The 17,467-nt window shown below is 39.8% G+C and overlaps 2 protein-coding genes and 1 long non-coding RNA gene across 6 annotated transcripts in view; all 3 read left to right on the top strand.

Annotated features, from left to right (window-relative positions):
* The first annotated feature begins 33 nt into the window (after positions 1-33).
* LOC118378511 (Golgi apparatus membrane protein TVP23 homolog B) lies at positions 34-3,868 on the top strand. 3 transcript variants are annotated; one of them, XM_052515336.1, is made up of 8 exons: positions 75-116; positions 296-416; positions 889-968; positions 1,205-1,349; positions 1,552-1,641; positions 2,803-2,928; positions 3,123-3,251; positions 3,471-3,868. In XM_052515336.1, the coding sequence occupies exons 2-8, from the start codon at positions 405-407 to the stop codon at positions 3,492-3,494; spliced, it is 606 nt and encodes a 201-aa protein (XP_052371296.1). In that variant the 5' UTR covers positions 75-116; positions 296-404; the 3' UTR covers positions 3,495-3,868. The 3 variants fall into 3 exon arrangements, with proteins under 3 accessions (XP_052371295.1, XP_052371296.1, XP_052371297.1); XM_052515337.1 differs by having other exon boundaries at positions 83-116; positions 393-416; XM_052515335.1 differs by lacking the exon at positions 296-416 and having other exon boundaries at positions 34-116.
* Positions 3,869-4,010: 142 nt separating this feature from the next.
* LOC127928213 (exocyst complex component 7-like) overlaps positions 4,011-17,467 on the top strand; it is a 37,669-nt gene continuing 24,212 nt past the window's right edge. The window contains exons 1-8 of the mRNA XM_052515344.1: positions 4,011-4,160; positions 4,497-4,562; positions 4,879-5,063; positions 11,456-11,747; positions 11,831-11,933; positions 12,297-12,443; positions 14,320-14,462; positions 15,468-15,620. Coding sequence (XP_052371304.1) covers positions 4,047-4,160; positions 4,497-4,562; positions 4,879-5,063; positions 11,456-11,747; positions 11,831-11,933; positions 12,297-12,443; positions 14,320-14,462; positions 15,468-15,620 — 1,203 coding nt within the window. The 5' untranslated portion in view covers positions 4,011-4,046. The remainder of the gene's footprint in view (positions 4,161-4,496; positions 4,563-4,878; positions 5,064-11,455; positions 11,748-11,830; positions 11,934-12,296; positions 12,444-14,319; positions 14,463-15,467; positions 15,621-17,467) is intronic.
* On the top strand, positions 5,309-5,995 carry LOC127928209 (uncharacterized). Of its 2 annotated transcripts, XR_008130931.1 has the most exons (4): positions 5,309-5,473; positions 5,526-5,579; positions 5,656-5,790; positions 5,948-5,995. It is a non-coding gene; the product is annotated as an uncharacterized LOC127928209 (long non-coding RNA). The 2 variants fall into 2 exon arrangements; XR_008130930.1 differs by lacking the exon at positions 5,656-5,790 and having other exon boundaries at positions 5,816-5,991.

The following is a 17,467-nucleotide window of genomic DNA, read 5'->3' as shown; positions in this document are numbered from 1 at the left end:
TTCAGAACTAATCGTTCTGCAACAATTGAACGCACCTCTGATATAGTCGTGTGGGCGCTATACATATTGGTGATGGATTCTTTTCTTGGGGGTGAGACGCTATGCAGATGATCAAGGTGGGTATGAAATTAAACTATTACAAATTAAAGACCTGAAAATGATCAGTCTAATCACAAGCAGTAAGTCATGTTCGAGGTAAAGATATCGCCATGAATATATTTTTTCATGAATTAATAAATTAATTTATATCAATCGTGATTTCACATCACATTAGATTTTCAAATCTCTGGTTCAGATCTTTACAAAGTTGCAATCAGGCAACTTATTCTGCACCCATGAGTGGGGTCCTTCATACAAGCATGTTTGTTGTTTACCTACACGTCATCCGGAAGTGAGTGTCAAAGATGATGAGACTGGTGAGATCTCTTACTATTTTCAAACAAATAAGTTGTTTTAAATCTTTAATTATTGATGACACTATGCCTGGTAACGCTTTACTGTTCAAGTTGCTCTCATGGCGTTTTTCTTAGCTAACTTTGTTGCCCTACTTCAGTGAGCCTTACTAGCTAACTGTTAGCTAGCTTGCTCACTTAACTTCACTTGTTCTTTTAAGCTAGCTACGTTTTTATGCAGTTATTTGAATAGATAAACCTTTGTAATGTTTTAAACAGAACTATTTAGCTAGAATGCACAAATTACCCCAGAACCATCTATTTGGTGTGTCACTCACTGTCATGTCAGGTAGCTGTCAGTTACAGTAGTAGCTATCTAAGTAGCGTTAGCCACCTCACTGTCATGTCAGGTAGCTGTCAGTTACAGTAGTAGCTATCTAAGTAGCGTTAGCCACCTCAATGAGCCTTGTTTGACAGCTCATTTATTTCTTGGAAGAATTCACAGGAGGCAGATGCTCCACTCTTTGGTGACGACGATGATGATACCCCCACCAGACAGAAGAAATCAGAAATCAAGTGCGTTTTGGAAGTTGATTCACTAATTGATGAGGATTAACAGAATAAACTGATATTTTCATCTCAACCCGTATCACCTATTCTGATCTACCAGAACAAGAGATGTTGTTTTGCTGTATCTCTCTCTCTCGTGTATGTATGTATGTATGTATGTATGTATGTATGTATGTATATACACACACACACACACACACACACACACTGGTGTGTGTGATCAAAACCTGCTCTTGTTTTAGGCATCCCCTGGCCACGTTCTTCCATCTCTTCTTCCGCACCAGTGCCATCTTAGTCTACCTACTGTGTGAAATCCTGAGCAGTAGTTTCATCGTCTGTATGGTCACCATCATCCTCCTCCTTTCATGTGACTTCTGGACAGTCAAGGTGGGTGGGTTGTCACAGTTTGATGTGGTATAACTTTATTTTGTCATACCCTTTTCACACTATCGTGTTGGCCTGGATATTTTCTTTTAACGTTGCCCTTTCCCACATGTTTCCAGCGATTGTTGGATGTGTAACCAGGCCAGGCTAGCACAGCTTGACAGAGTAGTGTGAAAAGGGTGATCCCATTGTGTTTCTTTCTCAGAATGTGTCTGGCAGGTTGATGGTGGGCCTCCGGTGGTGGAACCAGGTGGATGAGGATGGACAGAGCCACTGGGTGTTTGAGTCCAGACCAGTACGGTTGCAGTATAGTCCATGACTGTATTTGTATTTATTACGGCTCCCCATTAGCTGCTGCCAATGCAGCTGCTACTCTGCCTGGGGTCCAAACACATTAAGGCACTTACATATAAAACAAAAGATAAAACAGTATATCATATAACCACTACATATCTACAATACAAAATGTATAATACCATATTACAATATACGTATGTGCTAGTACTTGTATGCGTGTGTCTGTACATTTGTGTGTCTCTTCACAGTTCCCACTGTTCCATAAGGTGTATTTTTATCTATTTTAAATAAAAGTCTGATTCTACTGCTTGCATAAGTTACCTGATGTGGAATAGAGTTCCATGTAGTCATGGCTTAATTGTAGTACTGGTTGCCTCCCATATTCTGTTCTGGACTTTGAGATTGTGAAGAGACCTCTGGTGGCATGTCTTGTGGGGTATCCATAGGTGTCTGAGCTGTGTGCTAGTAGTTTAAACAGAAAGATCGGCACATTCAGCTTGTCAACACTTCTTACAACAACAAGTAGTGATGAAGTCAATCTCTCACGCACTTTGAGCCATGAGAGATTTACATGCATATCATTAATGTTAGCTCCCTCGTTGTGGCACCTGACTACACTATTGAACAGTAGTCCAGATGTGACAAAACTAAGGCCTGTAGGAGCTGCCTTGTTGATAGTGTTGTTAAGAAGGCAGAATAGCCTTATTATGGACAGACTTCTCCCCATCTTAGCTACTGTTGTATCAATATGTTTTGACCATAACAGTTTACAATCCAGGGTTACTGCAAGCAGTTTAGTCACCTCAATTTCCACATTATTCATTACAAGATTTAGTTGAGGTTTCTCTCAGCCAATTTGTTTACTGTAAAATAGCATTGTATCTGGTCAAGAAGGTTACTAAGGGTTGGTAACAGGCTGAGTGGAGTTGTAGTTTTCTATTAGTTTTCTATTAGTTTAGTTTTAATTTATTTATTCGCACCCACAAAATACAAGTGAAAGACATAAACAACAAGAAAATTATATGAAAATTGCACCCCCAAAAACAGTACTGTCAGACTGTTCAATCAATTAAACAAATCAAAGAGTCTATGACTGAAAGAATTGCAACAACTAAGACTTCTGTAGACACGTGCTTAATTTTCCCAACTCTCTCTGTAGGCAACCAGTAGAAAAGTTCCAACCAACTCTGAATCACAGATCTTCTGGCTGGGTCTGGTTGTGTGTCCAGTCCTCTGGGTCATCTTTGTGTTCAGTACTCTCTTCTCCTTCAAGTTTAAGTGGCTGGTGGGTTCAGTACCTTTCCTTTCTCCATTTGAATTTAGACATCTCTAATTTCCCACCCGATAATTAACATGTCAAGCCTAGTATGAAGCTAGCTATATGATTTAACATAAACAGATACATGCATTGTTTTGGGTTCTCAAAGAAACATAAATAATCACAACGCATTGCATTTCTTATGTCATGTCCCCTTGCAGGCAGTGGTGATCATGGGTGTGGCATTGCAGTGGGCCAACCTGTATGGATATGTGCGATGCAAAGTAGGCGGGAAGACCAACTTGAGGAGCATGGCAACCAACTACCTTGGCAGCCAGTTCTTCAAACAGGTATATAGTTCTTATTTAAAAACGGATCATATTAGACATTTCAGCTCATAGGTATCAATTCGGAGGATAATAAACACCAACTTATTTTTAATTTAGACTACAATTGTATTTCCCATTTGAGATCGGGTTCAGTTGCAACATGGACTACTTTTGTCTGTGATAATATAGTTATGTGATATTTCTGCCATCTAAACAGTCATGTTTGTTTTCTTTATATAGGCAATGGCCAAACAGGGACCCTAGAGGTGGATGTGCAGAGAAGAAACATTAGCATTTCTGCTAATGTAGTATTTTATGTTATCAAGAGGATCTTGCCTTGCTTTAACTGGTGCATAGGCTACTGTCATTTTTCTTAATTCCTGTTGAACAGGTGGAAGGCATCTCTCTATTCTGAGGGCACTGGGTTCTTCCTACAGAGTCCTACAAACGATGTAGTATAAAACTAAGAGACTACTAGGCTTCTTTGTATGTTTGTTTCATTTGTTTTCCTGCTAAATATTCAAAATACAACCTTGTTAATGATTGATAACTGCTGATTGTAATATAAGACATTTGTAAATATTATATTTACATAAAATGTCTGGGTGAATGAATAAAAACAAAAGTGTGTGAGTCAAGTGAGTTGTAATAATATCATGCAAAAAAAATGTCCACACTAAATGCAGCCAAAGGAATTTGTCCTTGGAAGTTTGGCGCAAAGAAGCAGAAGCCACTTGACTAACCGTCAACGACCCTTTTAACCTGTGGTTCAGTTGGCTAACTCATTTACCTGGCAGGGGGTGAACTGTTTTACAAATGCTTGACAATAAAATGGTAAAGTTATACCTAAAAAAGGGAATTGTTAACAGAATGACTGCGACAGATGAAACATATTTGTGGAGAGAGAAGATTGAGGAGAAGCTCAAACGGGTAACGTTAGGCTCGCTGGCTAGTTACAGTAGCTAGTGTTAGCAAATCAAGTTATCATCCATGAACTATAGGACACGTTAGCAGCTGTAGCTTATATCTAGTAACACGCCTCTAGTTAGGGTGTCATTCGGACCACACAATGGCTAGTGAACACTTCACATGTCTGTCCAAATATTATATGACATTGCTTGCTAGAGTAGTAGACTTACTAACGTTTTGACTATTTGTATGAGAACTCACTGTAGCCTCATTAAATGCAGCAATAATATGTAGGGAGAGCTAACGTTAGCCAAATTAGATTAAACTAGCTAGCTACCAATCCGTTTTCTTCTCAAGGATCAAGATCTGCTGACATTCGTTAGCGACAGCCTCAAAAGAAGTGATCAGCTGACTAAAGGCATGGTAAGCTTAATCTGAAATCAAAGAACTTGAATCCTCTTACATAAGCTAGCTAACTGTTAGCTACCTGACTTGTGTCCAACTAAAGTTACTGTGTCACAGATATGAATTAAATCAGTGTTTGATATGGGCGGGAGCTCACTGGAACTGAGTACCACACCTCAAATGTGCTACTACTTGAGTTCCTGCACTTCTTACAGAATATTATTAGCTAAAACGTATTGGTGAGTTAATGTATTGAATCGCAAATGAAGTAGAGAGCTTCAGTTCTATGCAAGCTTTAACGTGAGACAGTGTAGCTCAAGGTGTGGTGTCCTAGGTGTCCATTCTCTCGTCGTTGGAGGGCCGTTTGGAGCACCTGGAGAACTCGGTCATTCCCATGCACGACAGCACACAGAACCTACTGCAGCTGAAGGGGACAACGCAGAAGACGTTATTCTACCTGGACGATGCCATCAGCCATTACCAAGCCGTCCGAGACACAGACAAGGTCATCATACAGGGGTGAGAGTAGGGAGAACGATGTAACACACACTCACACAAGCCCCATATTTGACCTCGTATACCCTATTCACAATACTGTGTGGAGTTGGCCTGCACTGGCCTGGTTAGATTACATTTAGTTGCTGGAATTATACTGGAAAAGGACAATGATCCAAGCCAGCACAGTTTTTATTGAGAAACCACGAGAGAGTGAAAAGAGTACTACTGATGTTCTGTTAATAGAGGTTCAGTATGATGTTCTTTAATAGAGGTTCAGTATGATGTTCTTTAATAGAGGTTCAGTATGATGTTCTTTAATAGAGGTTCAGTATGATGTTCTGTTAATAGAGGTTCAGTATGATGTTCTGTTAATAGAGGTTCAGTATGATGTTCTGTTAATAGAGGTTCAGTATGATGTTCTGTTAATAGAGGTTTTGGTGTGATGTTCTATTAATAGAGGTTCGGTATGTTCTGTTAATAGAGGTTCAGTATGATGTTCTGTTAATAGAGGTTCAGTATGATGTTCTGTTAATAGAGGTTCAGTATGTTCTGTTAATAGAGGTTCAGTATGATGTTCTGTTAATAGAGGTTCGGTATGTTTCTGTTAATAGAGGTTCAGTATGATGTTCTGTTAATAGAGGTTCAGTATGATGTTCTGTTAATAGAGGTTCAGTATGATGTTCTGTTAATAGAGGTTCAGTATGATGTTCTGTTAATAGAGGTTCAGTATGATGTTCTGTTAATAGAGGTTCGGTATGTTTCTGTTAATAGAGGTTCAGTATGATGTTCTGTTAATAGAGGTTCAGTATGATGTTCTGTTAATAGAGGTTCAGTATGATGTTCTGTTAATAGAGGTTCAGTATGATGTTCTGTTAATAGAGGTTCGGTATGTTCTGTTAATAGAGGTTCAGTATGATGTTCTGTTAATAGAGGTTCAGTATGTTCTGTTAATAGAGGTTCAGTCATATGTTCTGTTAATAGATGACTGATCAACTGATAATTTTAGTTAAATACATCATTTTTGTTCTGTTAATAGAGGTTCATGTGTTTCTTTAATAGAGGTTACAGGAAGACTTTCTGACTATCTAGCCTGTGTTCACCGTACTCAAGTTCTTTAAAGCAGAGTTCAGTACTTTCAACAGGAAGACCCGGACGGGCCTGAGCTGAATATGCTGTTAACACTGTCTTCAGCTGTTAGATTTAAATCACTATATAGACACTTCAATAACTGTTAGATTTAAATCACTATATAGTCACTATCCAATAATTGTTAGATTTATGAGGTTCAGTATGATGTTCTGTTAATCACTATATAGACACTATCCAATAACTGTTAGATTTAAAATCACTATAATAGACACTATCCAATAACTGTTAGATTTAAATCACTGTATAGTCACTATCCAACTGTTAGATTTAAATCACTATATAAATAACTGTTCAGATCCTCCGATTTGAACTGTTAGCACACACTGAGTGTACAAAACATGAACACCTGCTCTGTTATGCCATAGACTGACCAGGTGAAAGTTCCTTTATTGAGTGTCACTTGTTAAATCCACTTCAATCAGTGTAGATGAAGGGGGGTCTGTTAATAGAAGGATTTTGTTAAGCCTTGAGGCAATCAAGACATGGATGTTATGTTGCCATTCAGAGGGTAAACAGAAACAATATTTATGTTCCTTTAAAGGGGTATGGTAGTAAACTAAGATATCTAAACCACGGTTGGGTTCGATTCTGTCATTTCAGGAAGTCCCCCTCATTCTAATTTCAATTCTCTTCAATGATGGTTCAATGAGGAACATTTGGAATAGGAACTGACATTTGGTTTCTTTCTAAATTGACTGGGTTTGAAATGTTTGACCCCACCACTACTCTAACGGTTTTTGCAGAGATGTTCTGTTTAGAGGTGCCAAGTATGATGCTGTTAATCCGAGTTCCAAGTCCTGTTGTTCGCTAATAGAAGCCAGTGCAGACAGTCAGAATCCTGGATGTCCTGGACAAAAAGTCACTGAATGGGTCTGCAGGCTGTTAATGGAGAGGTACAACTCATGTTCTGTTAACTAGGCTTCAGGACATCATCTCCATCTCCACCTGGCTGATAGGTAGGTAGTGGTGCTGCCCATCTCCACCTGGCTGATACTGTAGGTAAGGTAGTGGTACTGCCTGTTCACCTGTTCAGTATGTCACTTAACAGGAGGTTCAGTCCCTACTCTCAATAGCATTCTTGTCCATGTTGTTAACCAGGGTTAGGGTCAATTCTGTAAATTCCAGAAATACACTGAAATTCCAATTCACTTCAATGCTTTTCAGTGAGGAAAATTCTGTTAATAGAATTTGTTTTTCTTTCTAAATGGAATTGATCCCAACCCTGGTGTAAAGTTTAACCACATAATTCAGTGGATTATTGGTATGTTCTGTTAAAAAAACAACTATTTTTGAGACATGTCTAATATGTTCTGTTAAATAGAGGTTCTATGTTTCTGTTAATAGAGGTTCAAATGATGATCTGTTAATAGGCAGAGTTCTGCAAATGATAATGATGTTCTGTTAATAGATGAGGTTTAATGATGTTCTGTATTAATCCAGGTGAGGTTCTGTTAATGATGTCTGTATTAATAGATGAGTTGTAATGATGTTCTGTATTAATAGATGGTTCAGTTAATGATGTCAGTATTAATAGATGGGGTGTTAATGATGTCAGTGTTAATCCAGATGAGGGTGTTAATGATGTCTGTATTAATAGGTGAGGTTCAGTATGATGTTCTGTTAATAAGGTTCAGATGATGTTGTTAATGATGTCAGTATTAATCCAGATGAGGGTGTTAATGATGTCTGTAATAGAGGTTCAGATGAGGGTGTTAATGATGTCAGTATTAACCTGAATAGAGGTTCATGATGTTCTGTTAATAGGTGAGGTGTTAATGATGTTCTGTTAATAGGTGAGGGTGTTAATGATGTCTGTTAATCCAGATGGTTCAGTTATGATGTCTGTTAATAGGTGAGGGTGTTAATGATGTCTGTTAATCCAGATTAGGGTGTTAATGATGTTCTGTTAATAGGTGAGGGTGTTAATGATGTCTGTATTAATCCAGATGAGTTCAGTATGATGTCTGTTAATAATCCAGATGATGTTGTTAATGATGTCAGTATTAATAATAGGTTAATGATGTTCTGTTAATAGATGAGTTGTTAATGATGTCAGTATTAATAGAGGTGAGGGTGTTAATGATGTCAGTATTAATCCAGTATGAGGTTCTGTTAGTGGTTAATGATGTCAGTATTAATCCTGTTAATAGAGGTTAATGATGTCAGTTAATAGATGGTTCAGTTAATGATGTTCTGTTAATAGAGGTTCAGTATGATGTTCTGTTAATCCAGATGAGTTGTATGATGTCAGTATTAATCCAGATGATGTTGTTAATGATGTCAGTATTAATCCAGAATGAGGTTCAGTATGATGTTCTGTTAATCCAGAGGGGTGTTAATGATGTCTGTATTAATAGATGAGGGTTTAATGATGTCTGTTAATCCAGATGAGGTGTTAATGATGTCATGTTAATCCAGATGAGGGTTTAATGATGTCTGTTAATCCAGATGAGTTTAATGATGTTCTATTAATAGGTGAGGGTTTAGTATGATGTTCTGTATTAATCCAGGTGAGGTTGTTAATGATGTTCAGTATTAATTCAGATGAGGGTGTTAATGATGTTCTGTTATTAATTCAGATGAGGGTCTGTTAATGATGTCAGTATTAATCCAGATGAGGGTGTTAATGATGTCAGTGTTAATCCAGGTGAGGGTGTTAATGATGTCAGTTAATAGATGAGTGTTCATGATGTCAGTATTAATCCAGATGAGGGTGTTAATGATGTTCAGTATTAATTCTGTTAAGGGGTTAATGATGTCTGTTAATAGATGAGGTGTTAATGATGTCTGTTAATAGGTGAGGGTCAGTAATGATGTCTGTATTAATCCAGATGAGGGTGTTAATGATGTCAGTATTAATCCAGATGAGGGTGTTAATGATGTCTGTATTAATAGGTGAGGTTTCAGTATGTCAGTATTAATAGAGAGTTCAGTAATGATGTCAAGGGAAATCCAGATGGGAGAATGTTAATGATGTCAGTATTAAATACATGACTGATCAACTGATAATTTTAGTATTAAATACATAATGAGGGTGTATAATGATGTTTTCAGTATTAATCCAGATGAGGGTGCCTTAATGATGTCTGAATATGTATTAATCCAGATGAGGGTGTTAATGATGTCAGATTAATCCAGATGAGGGTGTTCATGATGTCAGTATTAATCCAGGTGAGGTGTTAATGATGTCAGTATTACACTCTTCAGCTGAGGGTTTAATCATGTCAGTCACTATCCAGCTGTTAGGGTTTAAATCATGTAGTATTACACTATCCAATAACTGTTAGTTTAAATCATGTATAGTCACTATCCAACTTTAGATTTAAATCACTATATCCAGGTGACTGTTAATGATTTGAGTATTAATCAGACTGAGTGTTAATGATGAACACCTGCTCTGTCCATGCCATAGACTGACCAGGTGAAAGATGTCCTTTATTGATGAGGGTGTTAAATCCACTGTTAATCAGATGTAGATGAATGATGTCAGGTTAAAGGTGAGGGTTTTAAGCCTGATGTCAATCAAGACATGGAGGGTGTATGATGTCAGAAACAATATTAAGAGGTGAGGGTGTTAATGAAACAGTATTAAACAATATTTAAGTCCAGATGAGGGTGTTAATGATGTCAAGATATTAAACCAGGTGAGGGTTTAATTCCAGTGTTTCAGATGAAGTCCCCTAAAATTCTAATTTAATCCTCTTCAATGCTTTTCAATGAGGAACATTTGGAATAGATGAGGGTGAATGATGTCAGTTTAATTTCAGATTGAGGGTTTAAATGGAATTAATCCAGATGAGGGGTCTAATGATGTTGTTAATGCAGATGAGGGTTTAATGATGTCAGTGTTAATCCAGATGAGGGTGTTAATGATGTCAGTGTTAAGTCCTGATGAGGGCGTTAATGATGTCAGTGCATTACAGTCCAGGTGAGGGTGTTAAAAATGTCACTATTAATGGGTGAGGCGGAGTGGAATGATGTCAGTATTAATCCAGATGAGGTGTTAATGATGTCATCTATCTCCACCTGATGATAGGTGTTAGTGGTGTCTGCCCATCTCCACCTGAGCTGTTAATGATGTCAGTGTTAATCTCTGTCAGGTGAGGGTGTTAATGATGTCAGTATTAATCCAGATGAGGGTGTTCATGATGTCAGTATTAATCCAGATGAGGGTGTTAATGATGTCAGTATTAATCCAGGTGAGGGTCAATGATGTCAGTATTAATCCAGATGAGGGTGTTAATGATGTCAATGTTAATCAGGTGAGGAAAATTTGCAATGATGTTTTTTTAATCCAGATGGAATTGATCCCAACCCTGATGTAAAGTTTAACCAGATAATTCAGTGGATTAATTGAGGGTGTTCTTGATGTCAAAAAATCCAGATGAGACATGTTAATGATGTCAGTGTTAAATCCAGGTGTTCTATGTTGCTTGCCCCTATGAACCAAACCCTGCTGTTAATCCAGGTGAGGGTGATAATGATGTCAGTATTAATCCAGATGAGGGTGTTAATGATGTCAGTGTTAATCCAGATGAGGGTGTTAATGATGTCAGTGTTAATCCAGATGAGGCTGTTAATGATATCAGTGTTAATCCAGATGAGGGTGTTAATGATGTCAGTGTTAATTATGTGAGGGTGTTAATGATGTCAGTGTTAATCCAGGTGAGGGTGTTAATGATGTCAGTGTTAATCCAGATGAGGCTGTTAATGATGTCAGTGTTAATCCAGGTGAGGGTGTTAATGATGTCAGTGTTAATTAGGTGAGTGTTAATGATGTCAGTGTTAATCCAGGTGAGGATGCTAATGATGTCAGTGTTAATCCAGATGAGGGTGTTAATGATGTCAGTGTTAATCCAGTGAGGATGCTAATGATGTCAGTATTAATCCAGATGAGGGTGTTAATGATGTCAGTGTTAATCCAGGTGAGGATGCTAATGATGTCAGTATTAATCCAGATGAGGGTGTTAATGATGTCAGTGTTAATCCAGATGAGGGTGTTAATGATGTCAGTGTTAATGATGTCAGGTGAGGGTGCTAATGATGTCAGTGTTAATCCAGGTGAGGATGCTAATGATGTCAGTGTTAATCCAGATGAGGATGCTAATGATGTCAGTGTTAATCCAGATGAGGATGCTAATGATGTCAGTGTTAATCCAGGTGAGGATGCTAATGATGTCAGTGTTAATCCAGGTGAGTATGCAGCTCTGACAGCTAAGAGGAGAGTCTCTGCCAGCAAATTCAAAAACACGGTCACTGGAAAGAAACCCATCCCACCACTCTCTGGGAAAACTGGAGCCCAGCAGCTTTTTCACCAATAAGTCCTACTGCTCCAAACTCAAAACACAGTCTCTAGGCAGAAAGCCATCAATAGAAAACAAGCCATCAATGGACTCTCTTGGAAAACTGAAAGCAAACAGCCTGTTCACCAAGATGATCGGCCTGAAGTCATTTGGTAATTTCAAAAGGCAGTCCCTGGACAGAAAGCCATCACTAGACAAGAATCCATCACTAGACTCCCTCGGAAAACTGGAATCCAGTAGCTCTTTCACCAAGGTATCCACCACGAAGCCGTGCAGCAGACTGAATATTCCCGATATTAGACAACCATCTTTGGAGTTCATCCCATTTCTGCCTAGAGACTCCACCTCCCATACCTTCCCATCTTGCAAACCCAAGCCCCAGCTTCCACCTCCTACATCCTGCCATACTTCAGACCCAAGCCCAGGGGCTCAGCCTTTGGTAAGTTCAACGCAGCCTTGGTGGCATCTCTTCTATTGAGAGGGTGGAGCGTATCTGTATCAATTAGCTTTCTTAAATATACGTAACTGAACTGACGTTTTGGTGAGGGCCACGACCCTCCCACATGTCCCCTCTGGGGGGGTTTCCCTGACCTCTCCCTGCACAATTATCCTTCACTTCATTGTATTATATGTTTGTTGTATCTGTTTCTTTATGTTCTTGGGCTCGTGTATCTGTAACACGGTTTATCTCTGCCACAGCGGACCTAGGATTTGAACCTGCGTCCCAACAGCACAACATAAACACCCTTTGCTCCATTGATCAGTGGTCATGGTAATCAGTCGTGCTGTTATTGTTCCACAGACCTCAAGGCCCACTACGCCATGGTGCGCTCCAATCAGTTGGACTGCTCCATGAAGGGTTTGAAGGACCACAAGAGTAGGAACCTCCTCTGCCCGGTGTTGCAGAGCAGGCGGTTGGATTCTGCCGTCAAGAAGAACAAAAAAACAGGTCATGAAAGTCCACCTTGCACACCACCTTCATGATGGTTATACAGAGCCATGCAAAAGTATTTATCCCCCTTGGTGTTTTTCCTATTTTTTTGCATTACAACCTGTAATTTAAATGGATTTTTATTTAAATTAGTGGACATACACAAATATTCCAAATTGGTGAAATTATATATATTTTTTATTGTTAAAAAATACAAATAAAATAAAAAAAACTGAAAAGTGGTGCGTGCATATGTATTCACCCCCTTTGTTATAAAGCCCCTAAATAAGATCTGGTGCAACCAATTACCTTCAGAAGTCACATAATTAGTTAAAGTCCACCTGTGTGCAATCTAGGTGTCACATGATCTCAGTGTATATATACACCGGTTCTGAAAGACCCCAGAGTCTGCAACACCACTAAGCAAGGGGCACCACCAAGCAAGCTGCACCATGAAGATCAAGGAGCTCTCTAAACAGGTCAGGGACAAAGTTGTGGAGTAGTACAGATCAGGGTTGAGTTATAAAAAATATCAGAAACTTTGAACATCCCACGGAGCACCATTAAATCCATTATTAAAAAATTGAAAGAATATGGCACCACAACAAACCTGCCAAGAGAGGGCCGCCCACCAAAACTCACAGACCAGGCAAGGAGGGCATTAATCAGAGAGGCAATAAAGAGACCAAAGGTAACCCTGTAGGAGTTGCAAAGCTCCACAGCGGAGATCGGAGTATCTGTCCATAGGACCACTTTAAGCCGTACACTCCATAGAGCTGGGCTTTACGGAAGAGTGGTCAGAAAAAAGCCATTGCTTAAAGAAAAAAATAAGCAAACATGTTTGGTGTTCGCCAAAAGGCATGTGGGAGGCTCCCCGAAGGTACTCTGGTCAGATGAGACTAAAATTGAGCTTTTTGGCCATCAAGGACAACGCTATGTCTGGCACAAACCCACCACCTCTCATCACCCCGAGAACACCAATATTTTTAATCGGCAGGGACTGGGAAACTGGTCAGAATTGAAGGAATGATGGATGGCTATAAATACAGGGAAATTCTTGAGGGAAGCCTGTTTCAGTCTTCCAGAGATTTGAGACTGGGACGGAGGTTCACCTTCCAGCAGGACAATGACCCTAAGCATACTGATAAAGCAACACTCAATTGATTTAAGGGGAAACATTTAAATGTCTTGGAATGGCCTAGATCTCAAAGCCCAGACCTCAATCCAATTGAGAATCTGTGGTATAACTTAAAGATTGCTGTACACCAGCAGAACCCATCCAATTTAAAGGAGCTGGAGCAGTTTTGCCTTGAAGAATGGGCAAAAATTCCAATGGCTAGATGTGCCAAGCTTATAGAGACATACCCCAAGAGACTTCACTTTGGGGGGGGGGGTGAATAGTTATGCACGCTCAAGTTTTCAGTTTCTTTTGTCTTCTTTCTTGTTTGTGTTACAAGAAAAAATATTTTGCATCTTCAAAGTGGTAGGCATGTTGTATAAATCAAATTATACAAACTCCCCCAAAAATCTATTTTAATTCCAGGTTATAAGGCAACAAAGTAGGAGAAATGCCAAGGGGGTGAATACTTTCACAAGCCACTGTAGACACAGTTACAGGGGATGCTTTTCTGTTTGCACATTCTTTTGTGAACATATTACTAAGCATGCCATGGATCCAGGTTTCCCTAAAATAATTACCCTATATTTCTTATATCAAAGTACTTCCTGGTTATATATAGGACTCTATTTCAAACTTCCTGGTAGAATAAAGGATTCCTTATATCAAGGTACTCCCTGGTTAAATAAAGGTTTCATTAAACTATAGATAGATGATAAGTAATGTTAATGATATTTCCATGGCACTCACCCTGTCACTCCTGTCTTGTGTCACTAGGGAGGGACAGCATATTACACATTGAGATTGAGACCTACATGGCCTGCATCACAGCCTTCTTGTCCCTGGCCAAGAGTGAATACACCATGGTGTCCAAAGTCTTCCCTCTGAACTGCTCCAATACCTTTGAAACTCTCATCCAGGTCAGAAGTGAAGGGTATTCAAATGTGCTGAATAACATATTACAACTTTATTGTCAATGTCTGCACAACTCTGAACGTTTGATTTAGGCTATTATAAGGCTTCACAGTGGCCAGATGATACACAAAACAAACAAACATTTCATATGGGGAGCTCTTCATAATGGAGCTCATTACAGGTGTATAACCATCATGGTTATATATACACATGGTTCTACATCTTACACTACCGGGGTGATGTGGATCTATTTGGACTCCCTGGCTGTCGGGTATCTTGATGATTCTAGTTGAAGTCTTGATGATGATTATAGTTTTAGACCAATGATGTCATTATGTACATGTTATGTACATGGTGTTATGTACATGGTGTTATGTACATGGTGTTATGTACATGGTGTTATGTACATGGTGTTATGTACGTGCTGTTATGTACGTGCTGTTATGTACGTGCTGTTATGTATGTACATGGTGTTATGTACATGGTGTTATGTACATGTTATGTACATGGTTTTATGTACATGTTATGTACATGGTTTTATGTACATGGTGTTATGTACGTGTTATGTACATGGTGTTATGTACGTGCTGTTATGTACGTGCTGTTATGTACGTGCTGTTATGTACATGTTATGTACATGGTGTTATGTACATGGTGTTATGTACATGGTGTTATGTACATGGTGTTATGTACATGGTGTTATGTACGTGGTGTTATGTACATGGTGTTATGTACATGGTGTTATGTACATGGTGTTATGTACATGGTGTTATGTACATGGTGTTATGTACATGGTGTTATGTACATGGTGTTATGTACGTGTTATGTACATAATCTTGCACTGCAGCACTTTTGTACTTTGATTATGAGTTTATTTAATGGTCTTGAGAAGGATGTGCTCATGAGGGTGTTTAATGTCTGTTTTTATGTGGTGAAGCCAAAGACAAATGTCCACATTGCGTGGACAATAAAGTTGTTCTAATTTGTCATTGTAATCTTATTTCCTTCAGGTGGCTCTGAACCAGCTGATCCAGAATGGGGAGAACATCGTGTCCTCTGTCAGACGAGCCTGTTCACGTCACGACTACACAGCCCTTGTCGCCATGTTACCTGTCCTGGGCCGTCTCCTGGAGGAGGACAAAGAGTTTAACACGTTACTAAAGGTGCCATATAATCCCGAGAGGACAGTTTAAAGTTGAGCTTTCTCTCTATTGTTGTGTGCTCAGGGGGGTGTCATGGTCAGGGGGGTCAGGGTTGGGGACAGGAGGTGTCATGGTCAGCGGGGTTGGGGTCAGGGGGTAATCATGGTTGGGGTCATGCTCAGGGGTGGGGTCAGGGGTGTCATGGTCTGGGGAGTCAGGGTCAGGGGTTGTAATGGTCAGGGGGGGTCAGGGTTGGGTTAAATTATATTTAAATTCCAGTCAATTCAGAAAGGTAACCAAATTCCAATTCCAAACTTTCCTCCTTGAAAAGCATTGAAGAGAATTGGAATTTCAGTGTTCCTGAATTGTCTGGAATTGGGGTCAGTATACTGAGGGAAATGTACAGTCGTGGCCAAAAGTTTTGAGAATGACACAAATATTAATTTTCACAAAGTCTGCTGCCTCAGTTTGTATGATGGCAATTTGCATATACTCCAGAATGTTATGAAGAGTGATCAGATGAATTGCAATTAATTGCAAAGTCCCTCTTTGCCATGCAAATGAACTGATTCCCCCCCCAAAAAAATCCCACTGCATTTCAGCCCTGCCATAAAAGGACCAGCTGACATCATGTCAGTGATTTCTCTCGTTAACACAGGTGTGAGTGTTGACCAGGACAAGGCTGGAGATCACTCTGTCATGTTTATTGAGTTCGAATAACAGACTGGAAGCTTCAAAAGGAGGGTGGTGCTTGGAATCATTGTTCTTCCTCTGTCTACCATGGTTACATGCAAGGAAACACGTTCCGTCATCATTGCTTTGCACAAAAAGGGCTTCACAGGCAAGGATATTGCCGCCAGTAAGATTGCACCTAAATCAACCATTTATTGGATCATCAAGAACTTCAAGGAGAGCGGTTCAATTGTTGTTTAATGCTTCAGAGCACCCAAGAAAGTCCAGCAAGCGCCAGGACCATCTCCTAAAGTTGATTCAGCTGCGGGATCGGGGCACCACCAGTACAGAGCTTGCTCAGGAGTGGCAGCAGGCAGGTGTGAGTGCATCTGCTCGCACAGTGAGGCAAAGACTTTTGGAGGATGGCCTGATGTCAAGAAGGGCAGCAAAGAAGCCACTACTCTCCAGGAAAAAGATCAGGGACAGACTGATATTCTGCAAAAGGTACAGGGATTGGACTGCTGAGGACTGGGGTAATTTTCTCTGATGAATCCCCTTTCCGATTGTTTGGGGCATCCAGAAAAAGCTTGTCCGGAGAAGACAAGGTGAGCGCTACCATCAGTCCTGTGAGATGCCAACATTAGATGCACTATTGTAAAGTGACTGTTCTACTGGATGTCATAAGGTGAATGCACCAATTTGTAAGTCGCTCTGGATAAGAGCGTCTGCTAAATGACTTAAATGTAAATGTAAATTAAAGCATCCTGAGACCGTTCATGTGTGGGGTTGCTTCTCAGCCAAGGGAGTGGACTCACTCACAATTTTGCCTAAGAACACAGCCATGAATAAAGAAAGGCACCAACACATCCTCCGAGAGCAACTTCTCCCAACCATCCAGGAACAGTTTGGTGACAAACAATGCCTTTTCCAGCATGATGGAGCACCTTGCCATAATGCAAAAGTGATAACTAAGTGGCTCGGGGAACAAAATAGCGATATTTTGGGTCCATGGCCAGGAAACTCCCCAGTTCCCATTGAGAACTTGTGGTCAATCCTCAAGAGGCGGGTGGACAAACAAAACCCCACAAATTCTGACAAACTCCAAGCATTGATTATGCAAGAATGGGCTGCCATCAGTCAGGATGTGGCCCAGAAGTTAATTGACAGCATGCCAGGGCAGATTGCAGAGGTCTTGA

The sequence above is a fragment of the Oncorhynchus keta genome, unplaced genomic scaffold (genome assembly GCF_023373465.1).
Source record: "Oncorhynchus keta strain PuntledgeMale-10-30-2019 unplaced genomic scaffold, Oket_V2 Un_scaffold_23083_pilon_pilon, whole genome shotgun sequence".
NCBI classification, from domain to species: Eukaryota; Metazoa; Chordata; class Actinopteri; order Salmoniformes; family Salmonidae; genus Oncorhynchus; species Oncorhynchus keta.
Note: the sequence above shows the minus strand (reverse complement) of the source record. Positions and strands in the feature narration are given on the sequence as shown.

What these genes read in the sequence shown, in the direction of transcription:
- LOC118378511 (XM_052515335.1), top strand. An exon ending in GTGACTTCTGGACAGTCAAG is followed by an intron (nt 1,350 to 1,551) that starts GTGGGTGGGTTG and finishes TTTCTTTCTCAG; the next exon opens with AATGTGTCTGGCAGGTTGAT. An exon ending in CCTTCAAGTTTAAGTGGCTG is followed by an intron (nt 2,929 to 3,122) that starts GTGGGTTCAGTA and finishes GTCCCCTTGCAG; the next exon opens with GCAGTGGTGATCATGGGTGT.